This window comes from Glycine max, chromosome 7, assembly GCF_000004515.6.
Source record: "Glycine max cultivar Williams 82 chromosome 7, Glycine_max_v4.0, whole genome shotgun sequence".
Classification (NCBI taxonomy): domain Eukaryota; kingdom Viridiplantae; phylum Streptophyta; class Magnoliopsida; order Fabales; family Fabaceae; genus Glycine; species Glycine max.
This window is the reverse complement of record NC_038243.2, coordinates 8,660,433-8,671,779: the sequence shown is the minus strand read 5'-3', so window position 1 is coordinate 8,671,779 and position 11,347 is coordinate 8,660,433. Positions and strand designations below refer to the sequence as shown.

Below are 11,347 nucleotides of genomic sequence, written 5' to 3'. Positions count from 1 at the left end.
TTGGGGAATTTCTCGAGAATTTGTTTTGCCTTCTAGCATATCTACTACTCTAGTCATAGTAGGTCTATCCTTTGGAAAGGTTTGAACACACCATAAACCCACTACAGTCATTCTTTTTACTATCTCGTTTTCTTCCGTCACTATCACCCCGTTAGGTCTCCAATCTCCACCCTGCTCTAGCCTGTTGCAGACCCAATGTGGGAAGTATATCTCACTTGTGTGACTTGCTTTCGCATTAATATTCTTTTCTCCCTCCCACCCTTTCTAGTAGCATCATTTCGTAGCTGTAAACATCAGATTTGTGTGAAACTCCACCAAAATTTATATTTCATACTTCTGGAGCTACATACCCTTTTGTTCCTCTAGCATCTGACACGGAAATAATGCTCTATTTCCTACTACAATTCTGGTGCTAGATGCCAAAATCTGTTAACTATAGATGGAACAACCTCTTCTACATGTAAATTACATCAATAGATGGCACAACTTGTTCTTTGTCACACACCCTTGAAACTGATTAAAAACAAACTATCATTAGAAATAATGCAATTGAATCTAGTTTTTAATGTTCGAAATCAAATATAACCTTTAGTGTTTAAAATGGAGGAAAATGACAATTTAGAGAAAATATATTAAAGGAATTATAATATATACAAAAACAAGAGAGTATCAGGCGGGGCATTACACCAAACATGTGGAAAGCATCAAAGAAGGACCTAATTTTGTCAAGATTTTTGGCCTGCCCATCTTCCAGATCATGTGATTTGTTGGCCTTATCCCTTTAGGGTAATACGTGTATATAAATTGTATTGCTGAAATCAATACATACATAGCATTTATTATCAAGTGCCCCCAATATCTTCTCTCTTGTCCTCTTTTGTTTTATGGTACGAGAGCTTTGCCTGTCACCCAATCATGTCCTCAATACCTCCCTCAAATCCAAAGGAAGACAATCCTTTTGGTTCTGATTTCAATGATCCATTGCTCAACCCTTCAAGTCCTTATTTCATCCATCCTAGTGATGGTCCTTCATCTGTATCTATTACCCCTGTCCTTGATGGAAACAACTACCAGTCCTGGTCTCGTACTATCCGTATGGCCCTCATCTCCAAAAACAAGATGGCATTTCTCCTCGGCACAATCCCGGTCCCTTCAGTCAAAGAACCTCTTTACTCTGTTTGGGAGAGATGCAACACTGTCATCATGTCCTGACTTTTGAATCCGCTTTCCCCCTCCATGTTGGATCAAGTGGCCTCGAAATAATTAAGAAGGGGGGTTGAATTAATTATAATTGTGTCTTGACTAATTAAAAAATTATCATTTTTAATATTACTAGATTCGATTAGGCTTTACTACTAAGTTATGAGAAAGTAAAGAATCAAAACAATAACTTAGACAAAAGTAAAGCGTAAATGAAAAATGCACAGCAAGAATTAAAGAGCGTAGGGAAGAAAAAAACAAACACAAGTTTTTATATTGGTTCGACAACAACCCATGTCTACATCCAGTCTCCAAGCAACCACACCGGTCCTTGAGATTTCCTTTAACCTTGTAAAATCCTTTACAAAAACCAAGTGGATGTACCCTCCACTTGAACTGATCCACAAGAGATGTATCCTCTCTTGTTCTCAGTATTACAACCCAAGTAGATGTACCCTCTACTTGCACCACAAAGGATGTACCCAAAGTTTAGCATTTCCATCTAGCATACAAACAACGCTGTTATTTTCAATTATTTTTATTTTTACTCTGTTCTCGATCATAGCTAAAAATTGTCAGATTATATACAAAAAAAGGGCTTTTAAGTTAAATATAAAGACTCTTGAAATCACTTGAAGGATGAGCACTAACCGTAGAATAGTCAATTATTTAGATGCTTCGATCACAATATGTTTTATGCATGTTGAACTCGACAATTTAGACAGAGCAGACAAAAGTGAAGGAAGCCATCTCAATGAAATGAAGTTTTACAGTGTGTGTGGCAATTGGCAATATATGGAGTTCCAATAACCAATGACATAACAATTTAGAAACACCCTGTAAAAATTATTATTTTCTTGATTAATTTCAATATAAAACATACCAGAACCTTAAAAAAATTGAGATAAAAGCAAAGCTAGATGTCGAAATCTGCTTACTAAAGATGGAACAACCTCTTCTACATGTAAACTAAATCAATAGATGGCACAACCTGTTCTTTGTCACACACCCCTGAAACTGATAAAAAAAAAAACTAGCATTAGAAATAATGCAATAGAATTAGTCTTTTATGTTTGAAATCAAAGATAACCTTTAGAGTTTAAAATGGAGGAAAATGAAAATTTAGAGAAAAGATATTAAAGGAATTATAATATATACAAAAACAAAAGAATGTCAGGGAGGGGCATTACACCAAACATGTGGAAAGAATCAAAGAAGGACCCAATTTTGCATAGAAATTTTGGTCTGCCCATCTTGCAGATCATGTGGAAGAGGAAACCACCCTTATGACAGTTTTTTCACGTACTTCAATCACTTCTCTTTCTCACATGAAAATGAAATCGTAGAAGGAAATAGACAAACAAATAGACATGGGATATATACAAAGAGATGAAATGGGGTAATGATGTGACATGGTATTGATTTGAACCTCAGGATTTATATATTACAAATAGATAAATAGATTATAGAATAATTATGTCTGAGTGAACTATTTTACAAAATAACTTGCAAGATCTACCCGGAAGATAGCAAAGAACTAGTGGTAAATTCTGGCATCGATCTAGTGGGAGAAGAAAGAACAGGTTTTGCCACTTCTCAAGATCTACCCGGAAGATAGCTAAGAACTAGTAAATTCTGGAAGTTACAGTATAAAGTTACCCGGAAGATAGCGATTAACTCTAAAAGATACTAAAAATACAATTATAATAAGAAAAAGAAAAGAACTTCAAGACGAGAGACTATCAAGAAAGAGGAAGGCACATTTGCTGCCACTTGTCCATCCTTTGTAGCTGATTTTATCAGAGTCAACAACTTTGATCTCACCTACAGCAACAATAATATTTGGCCCTGACTCTTACAAACCACTAAGCATAGCACACAGTTTGGTCTAGCATTTGAATTCAATTTGTTTGCACTTGTATGGCATCCACTTTGTTTCAAAATGAATGAAAAGTACAACATAATCATGTTGAGTGATCTATTTTACAAAATAATTTGAAAGATCTACTCAGATTGAAATGAACTAGTGGTAAATTCTGGAACTGATCTAGCTGGAGAAGAAAGAACAGGTTTTGGGGGTATTTCTAGGGAATTCATGTTGCCTTCTAGCATATCTATTACTTTGCTCATTGTTGGTCTATCTTGTGGAATTGTTTGAACACACCATAAACCCACTATAGTCATTTTCCTTGCTATCTCTTTTTCTTGTGTGGCTATCTCCCCATCAGTTGTCAAATCTCTGCCCTGCTCTAGCCTGTTGTATATCCAATCTGGGAAGTACTCACTTGTTTGACTGGCTTCTGCATTAATATTCTTCTTCACTCCCACCATTTCTAGCAGCATCATTCCATAGCTGTAGACATCAGATTTGTGTGAAATTCCACCAAAGTGTTTGTTGCACACTTCTGGAGCTACATATCCTATTGTTCCCCTAGCATATGACAGGGAAACAATGCTATCTTTCCTGGGAAAAAGCTTCGCAAGCCCGAAATCTGATATCTTGGGACATAGATTCTCATCCAAAAGAATGTTATGTGGTTTTATGTCAAAATGTAAAATTCTAGTGTTGCAACCACTATGCAAGTACTCTAGTCCTCGGGCTATACCTATTGCAATTTGCCACAAATTATCCCAACTCAAGGCTGCAGTGGTTTCAAGACCCTTATTGTGAATAAACTTGTCAAGGGAACCATTGGGCATAAACTCATAAATGAGAGCTTTTTTGCGTCCTTCCAAACTGTATCCAAGAAGTGTGACAACATTAACATGAGAAGTTCTACTGATGCTAGCAACCTCATTGATGAACTCTTCGCCATTTCCTTTGGATGCATTCAATATCTTTACAGCCACAGGGCAACCACTGAGTAGCTCTCCTTTGTATACAGTACCAAAACCACCTTCACCCAGTTTAACTTTGAAGGAGTTGGTCATTTTCTTAACTTCGGAAAATTTATATCTCTTCTGTGCTAGGGCTCCATGATGTTTTAAGAACGATTCTATACCTTGGTCATTCTTTAACGTAAACGAAAGTTTTCCATTTGTTGATGACATAGATTTAATACAGCAAATTATGACGCATATCACGAATCCTCCCACTACTCCAGTTGTGATACCTGTGTTAAAAGATATATAGCAGAATTAGGGGTTAGGAAATACTTGAATTCCTTTTATTTCTGGAAGTTAATATTTATCAGTTTAAAATGTATACAACAAACAAGACCCAAATAAATAAGAATATATAAGAACACGACGGTGAATTACCAATGCTTGTAAATTGAACCATAGATATGGTAAGAATAAGAAGACGGCAGTTAATTATGTGTTTTTTTTTTTGTTATTTTAAAGACAATTTTTAGTTTTTCAATGGATATGAGGTTATTTCCAAACAAGTGTTCCTGACCGAATGCATCATGTAAGTCATGATATGCAAAGTAAAAGATGATGGTATGTTTGGTGACTTTTTTTTCGAAAATTGAAAATATATTTTTCAAAAGATTTTTTAAATATTTTCATTATTAAAAACTTTTGCGAACATAAAATAAATCAATTAATCCAAAACATGTAGATTTTTAAGATTGCCTGTGTATCTCTCCGTTCTTTCTGTCAATTTTTTTTTTATCTCACTGTTCTTTCACTGTTGATAAAAAAAAAGATTTGTCAATTGTTTTTCTTCTCATTTCTAATTTTTTTCTTTGCATTTTTGTGTTTCTTTTATGTTAGTCCCATATTTAATGAGTCGCTCTCTTAAATTTATAATTTTTAATGAATTTTAATAATAGAGAGTGTTAATTTGAGAGTACTCCTCGTTAAGAGAAATAAATATGCATAAAATAGCAAAAAAAGTTGAAGGAAAACTCGATCTATTACCTATAAGGAGTTTCACCTTCCAATTAATTTTTCCTGAAACAGTCCGCAGGGAAAGCAGAGATGGGTTAGCATTGTGCCAATTCAAGGAAGATATTGTAGTTGAATATAACAAACATAAACATGTATATTTATGTACTTTCACCGAAGGCCCCATGAAGAAAGCACACGCTAATGGCTATGGCATGATATCTGAAGAGAGGCACAATCGAATTACCAGTAACTGTATACTGCACTAACATCACACCCAATGTTAAAAATATGAATTTTTAATAATTATTTTCATTATAATTATTATAAGTACCACTTTTCGACTTTTTACTACTATTTATTTATTGAGGAGAGATACACTTCAATGTAATATAATATTAGAAATTAATCTTATTCCACCCTGTTCTTGTTTTTGGGTGATGTAGTCTGTCCCGAAGTTAGAACAATTAATAACCAAGCTTATAGCTATAATTTATACCTATGTTATTTATTCAAAAACTAAATCAAAATGAAGCCTTTCATTTTTCTTTATAGAAAAATCAAACAATTACTAAGAAATTTAGTTTCTTGTTTTCTTTTCAAAGTGAATAAGGCAATATAATATGTGTTTGATTTGGTGTGAAGGAATTGATTCTAAGTCCAGAATCAATTTTAGATACATTTTGATATGTTTAATATCATATTGAAAAAGAATTTAGAATTGGCATGTGACTTCTTTCCCTACATAACAAATCAAAGAAGCAATTATGGAATGAACAATACTGTTGATGCTTTATCCACATAGATGTTGGTGTTATATCTGAATTCAACCGCATGTATCCAGTTTCATTTGAATAGGTTGCACTAAATTAAATTTATATAAAGTTATTTATACAGATTTTGCACAGTTATGAGTAGAAGTTAAGAGTCATATTTTGTGACTATGAAGGAGAAAACCAGAATAAGTGGATGATTTGATTGGTGCAAGCGATTTTCTAATGGAAAGTGGAGAAATCAAAGTATGCATCGTAACATTAATACATTAACGTTTAATTACTTATTTGATTTCCATTTTATCTTTTAATATTTATATTTTTAAAATAATTTTTTTAAGTTTTTATAGTTTATATTTTTCTCTTTTAGTTCATTTGAAAGTAATTTTATTATATCTTATAATTTGTATTTTAATTATATATTAATTCTTTGAAAATAGTCTTTTTAATCTTTATATTTTATATTTTAATTTCTTTTTAATTCTTGTCATCAAAATACGAGTAATATTATTAATTATAATTAACTATAAAAATATTAATAAATAACTTTTAACTAATTTATCACAAGATGATTTGTAATAAAAAAAATAGTTGATAAAGAAAAGCAGGAAAAGCAGGAAAATCTGAGAACGGAAAAACCAAATCAGATATAAGCTTCAACCAATTGATTGTTTTGTCCCCACAAAACATGTGCAAAATTTCAATCAAATGAATTCACACTTGTAAGAAAAGCAGGAAAAACTGAGAACGGAAAAACCAAATCATGAAGCTGTAAAGAAGGAACCACCTAATACTTGTATTGTAGGGGACCATCTGAGATGGACACAGCAATACTAGGAAAAATGTGCAGTCAATTATCTAGTTTTTCTCAATGTCAAGTCAACAAACGTAACTGTAACTGAAACTTCCCAGAGATTATTGAGTAAATTTGTGTTAGAAATATGAATTTTTAATAATTATTTTTATTATAATTATAAGTACCACTTTTCGACTTTTTACTACTATTTATTTATCGAGGAGAGATACACTTCAACGTAATATAATATTAGAAATTAATCTTATTCCACTCTGTTCTTGTTTTTGGGTGATGTAGTGTATGTATGTCTGTCCCGAAGATAGAACAATTAATACCCAAGCTTATACCTATAATTTATACGACTTGCCGAGGGGAGAAAAAAAAAAGTGAGAGAACTATTAAGTGGGGACTAGGAAGGCAGCTAGGATAGGGAAATTGAGACACTGATTTCATTATTGTAAGAAAAAAAATGATAATTTGCTTTAAAAAAAAAAGTAATTATTGACGTGATGATTTTGTTGAATTGGAGGATTCGTACTTCCTAACGGGAACCAGATGCAGATTTAAGAGCAAAGAGATAGCAAAGTATGGAGAGGATTTTGCTACAACAGTAAGTTGGTAGGAGAAAAGAGGAGCGAGGATAGGATAGAAGACATACTTTTAGAACAGTGCAGGGCGTGAGATCCATCAGGGCAATAATGGCATAAATTTTGGTAAAAATGAGCATCATGTCTCGAGCAATTTCCTTCACTTCCCAGGCATGTTGTGCAATCTTGAGAAACAGTATACTTGACCTCAAACCCTTTATCAAGAGAATTTTCACCACCACCATAATCAACTTGAGGAACGTCAGTCGGCACGTGCAAACGTCGCTTGCACTGCTCTAAAACTTGATCCTGAAATCCCTCCCCAATATTAGGGACAGCATACCCGCACGTAATGCTGTGTGTAGGCGGTGGATATGTGATGGGACAATCGTAGAATATGGTGACGTTGTACACTTTAGGGGTATACGAGAACAGAGTAGGGTTCAGATAAGTGTCACCAAATTGCGGAGAGCAAACATCACGGGCAAGGTCTGTTCGGACCAGTCTCATGGTGTAAGTGGTGATGTTGATCTCCTTCACCGTGTAATTTTGAGAGCCAATTAGAAGTGTAGTATCATCATCATAGCATTTGAGCTCGAATAGGTCACCGCCACCACATTCAGAGTCTCGCTGGTGGTTTCCCCAGAAAGGATACGATATGTTGATCAGATTTCCGCATTTGTATGTTTGCTCTTTGCATTCCGAATAATTGTATGCGGCTTCACAGTATGGCAGAGTGATTAACAACAACCAACAGACGGTGAGTACCAACGTACGGAGCTTGGGGATATGCTCTTTGCAATCCATTGTTACTCTTGCGCGCAACACTCTTCACACATAAATGCATGTTCTTTGAAAATGATGGCCACGATTCTCACCACCATATGAATCAATAAAAGCAAAACTCCTCCTACGAAACTACCACCCTCTTTCCTCTTTCTCCATGACCCTGTGCCTTCTTCTGACTTCCCCACACCAAAACAAAATACTATGCAAAATTCGGACCCGGTCTCCTACTAAATGTCTTTTAATTAACTGCACCCAATTAAACAACATACATCATATCTCACCTCACCCAACTTTATTTTATTAGAAGGAATACTATCTATTTTTACTATAAATTAATTAATTCAGCGTAAAATTTTGAGAGCCAACTTGAATTATATATGCGTTTGATACAAATGGACTTCTATACTTAGCTAATTTCTACTGCTACTACTATGAGACTATACTGTTAAACCTTTTCCTTCCTTTATTTCATTCATTCATGGTATTTATAAGGGCTGATACACTTGATAAAGGGAAAAACAAGAATATAACAGAATGAAAATATCACTAACAGAATTTGTGAAATTATCCTATTAGTTATAACAAACTCTCGACAAGATAATAGCAAGGCAAAGCTGGTCTGATTGTGGGCCTATAGCTGCTATCTGCACCCCTCTCTTAGTGGGGTGATACTTGAGCAATTCAGTGAGTTTTGTCTTGTTCGGAGAAACCTCATGAATACCAAGTTTGAGATTCTTAGAGAAGGCTGCATAAAACTGGTTATAGTTCTCTTTGTTCTCAGCAATTTCCAAGAACATTTCAATGCCCTTCTTAACCAAGTTTTTCCTAATGGCTTTCAGGATCTTGTTCTGCTGCAGCAATGCTCTATAAATGTTGAGAGGAAGATCCTCAGAATCCACAATACCCCTAACAAAGAGTTTGATTTTGCTAGGCATCTTCCTAGTGTCAAAGAGATCAAAAGGTTCCTTCAAGGGGATAAAGAGGACAACCATAAACTCTAGTTGACCCGCAACAGAAAAATGCTTAGCAGCAAAATGCTCTTTAGTATCAATTCTGTCAACTTTCTCAACTACTAATCCTTTGTAAAGCTCGTCAAATGACTTCTTCTTATTCGCTACCTTCTTTTTCTCCTCCACGGTCTCATCATCTAGCTTCAACCTTTCCTTTGTGGCTGAAGCCAATTTCTTTCCATTGTTGTCCTTGGGTTGCCCAACTGCATACTCAACAATTGCATTCACCATGAAGAGAACTTCATAGTTGTTCTTCTTGAGTCTCTCTAAGAACAGAAAAGTCGCCACGGTCTCTTTGCTTTCTTCTATGATGTAGTGAATGTCTGTCTGTAGTTGCTCCAGTATGACCAATACTCCTTCAATTCCCATACTCACACCAACTCTAGGCACTGATCTTGAACCAATCATCCCTATAAGGTTATCATATTGGCTACTGGTAGCAATTGACCCAAGCTGAGCGTCTTTTTGAGAAACAACTTCTAATATAACTCCATTGGAATAATCCAGGCCTATAATTTCAGACAGACCAGGGGTACAAGCAACATCAAAGTCACATTGATAAAATTCATTGTATCTTCCCTTGGATGGGTGATCCCTTCTGTAAACCTTGGCTATTTGGTATCTTTCGAAAGATATTCGACTAGTCATAGCCACAAACATAGCAAATGGAGTTGTTAAGTCATACCTCAAAAGAAAAGGCTCCTTGTATTCAAAATAGCTAGAAATCAAGGCACTCCACAAAGTCCTGTCCTGATTAGGCATTTTGTCAAACACCAACCTAGCAGTGTTGATATTGCCACATTGCACATACATAATTATCAAAGCGTTAACCACATTAACATCAGACTCAAATTGCCCAAGCAAATTGTTGTCATGAGTCCTCATACATTCACTGTCATAGACCTGAACTTGAATCTGAACCAAATTGTTTGCTAAAATTGAAACACCCACAATAGACTCGTGAATTTTGAAAAGAGATGGATGGAACTCAAACAACTGTTGTTCTTCCATTCTAGCATCCTCATAAATTTCATCACCAAAACCAAGATTGACTTCATCAACTATAACTTTCTCTAACAATCCTTCAGGAGACTTGGCAGTCTTTGTCACCATAGCCAAAGTCCTGAGCACAGTGTTGTCAATACTTTGAGACATCCTAATGGACTCACAAGTAGTAAAATTAGTGTTAATAGAGAAAACATCCAGTAAAAAATTTTCTTCCGGATTTATATACTCCATGATCATATCCGTAATCTGGTCATAAATATTCTCAGGGTGTCCATGAACTAGAACCTAAGTTATACCGAGAAGATCCACCAAATAAAGATCAGGAACACCACTCTTCTTTACCAACAATGTCAAAGGGTTGGTGGAAATCCCTTGGCCAGCAAGCTTTTCTATGGCAGCATTTATGGCCTGAGAAACGTGTGCTTCATCTGTTGAAAAAATCTTGCCATAGAACTCCAACACAAGCTCTGGGGTTGGAAGAAGGTGATTCCAGAGCCTAATATCTAAGGGTGCCTTAGTGCAAATGCCTTGGCCACGTGGCAGATTAATACCAGCCAAAGATTCAAGAACACTGGATTTACCTTTGTAGTTGACCACAATCGTAGGTTTGTCAGGAGGGCCAGGGATAGCCTTAGAAGGCCATAACTGCATATCACTCCGTATGGAGGCATCAACATCGAAAATGGTATTGACGGGGTTTATGGTGACCTGGTCCTTGGTGGCGTCACCAATCAAACGTTCGGTGAAAGCAACATGAGACGGTGTGGTTCTGTTACGCTGATCAGTGGTGATGATTTCGACACGATGGTGCTGCCACACGCTGACGAGGAAGCAGGTGGTGTCAGAATCGATTCTGATAGCAAGACTATCTCCTTTTCCAGCCATGGGAAGCAGAGTCGGGGTGGGTGTGGGGCTTTGTTGCCTGGGTGCGGGGCATGGAATCACGGGAGGCATAGGAAGGGGAGGAGGAACGTGGGAGTGAGGTATCATGGGCGGCATTGGGCAGTTTGGGTTGCCCCATTCCTGAGGATAAAGCTGAGGAGGAACATGGGAGTGTGATGTGAATTGAGGAGGAGGCATGTGAGGGTGAGGCGGAGTTGGCGGCGGCGGAGGCGGTGGTGGCTGCACCGAAGAAGGAAATGGGGGTGGTTCCGGGTATCGCACAAGGCTAGCAAGCGGATCCGGGTACTCTCAAAATCAATCCCAAGGGATTGAGCTGGATGTACATAAAGAGAAGGTGGGTGCTGAGACGGAATGGATGGCTCTTGCAGGGGTGGTTGTAGGTGGTGTGCTATGGCATGGCCGGAGTAGGGGTAGAGGTAGCCATGGGAGGCAGCCATGGGCGGTAGG

At 36.5% G+C, this 11,347-nt stretch overlaps 2 protein-coding genes across 4 annotated transcripts; both read right to left on the bottom strand.

The window, feature by feature from the left end:
- Positions 1-2,618: 2,618 nt before the first annotated feature.
- Positions 2,619-8,177, bottom strand: LOC100794505 (LEAF RUST 10 DISEASE-RESISTANCE LOCUS RECEPTOR-LIKE PROTEIN KINASE-like 2.4). Of its 3 annotated transcripts, XM_041016956.1 has the most exons (4): positions 7,262-8,166; positions 5,204-5,299; positions 5,068-5,100; positions 2,619-4,313 (listed from the first exon to the last, which is right to left on the bottom strand). In XM_041016956.1, exons 1-4 carry the CDS (start codon positions 7,995-7,997, stop codon positions 3,205-3,207), a joined length of 1,974 nt encoding a protein of 657 aa, XP_040872890.1. In that variant the 5' UTR covers positions 7,998-8,166; the 3' UTR covers positions 2,619-3,204. The 3 variants fall into 3 exon arrangements, with proteins under 3 accessions (XP_040872890.1, XP_006583421.1, XP_003530026.1); XM_006583358.4 differs by lacking the exon at positions 5,204-5,299 and having other exon boundaries at positions 7,262-8,177; XM_003529978.5 differs by lacking the exons at positions 5,068-5,100; positions 5,204-5,299 and having other exon boundaries at positions 7,262-8,164.
- Positions 8,178-10,282: 2,105 nt separating this feature from the next.
- On the bottom strand, positions 10,283-11,078 carry LOC121175106 (heat shock cognate 70 kDa protein-like). The gene has a single exon (XM_041016955.1). It carries the CDS (start codon positions 11,075-11,077, stop codon positions 10,283-10,285), a length of 795 nt encoding a protein of 264 aa, XP_040872889.1. The 5' UTR covers position 11,078.
- Positions 11,079-11,347: the final 269 nt, after the last annotated feature.

Bases quoted from the DNA above. Each gene is read 5' to 3' on its own strand.
- LOC100794505 (XM_041016956.1), bottom strand. From the start codon at position 7,997: ATGGATTGCAAAGAGCATATCCCCAAGCTCCGTACGTTGGTACTCACC. The intron at 5,101-5,203 runs GTACATAAATAT...GGACTGTTTCAG, and splicing joins TCATGGGGCCTTCGGTGAAA to GAAAAATTAATTGGAAGGTG. The intron at 4,314-5,067 runs GTAATAGATCGA...CTTTTAACACAG, and splicing joins GAAGGTGAAACTCCTTATAG to GTATCACAACTGGAGTAGTG.
- LOC121175106 (XM_041016955.1), bottom strand. From the start codon at position 11,077: ATGCCTCCTCCTCAATTCACATCACACTCCCATGTTCCTCCTCAGCTT.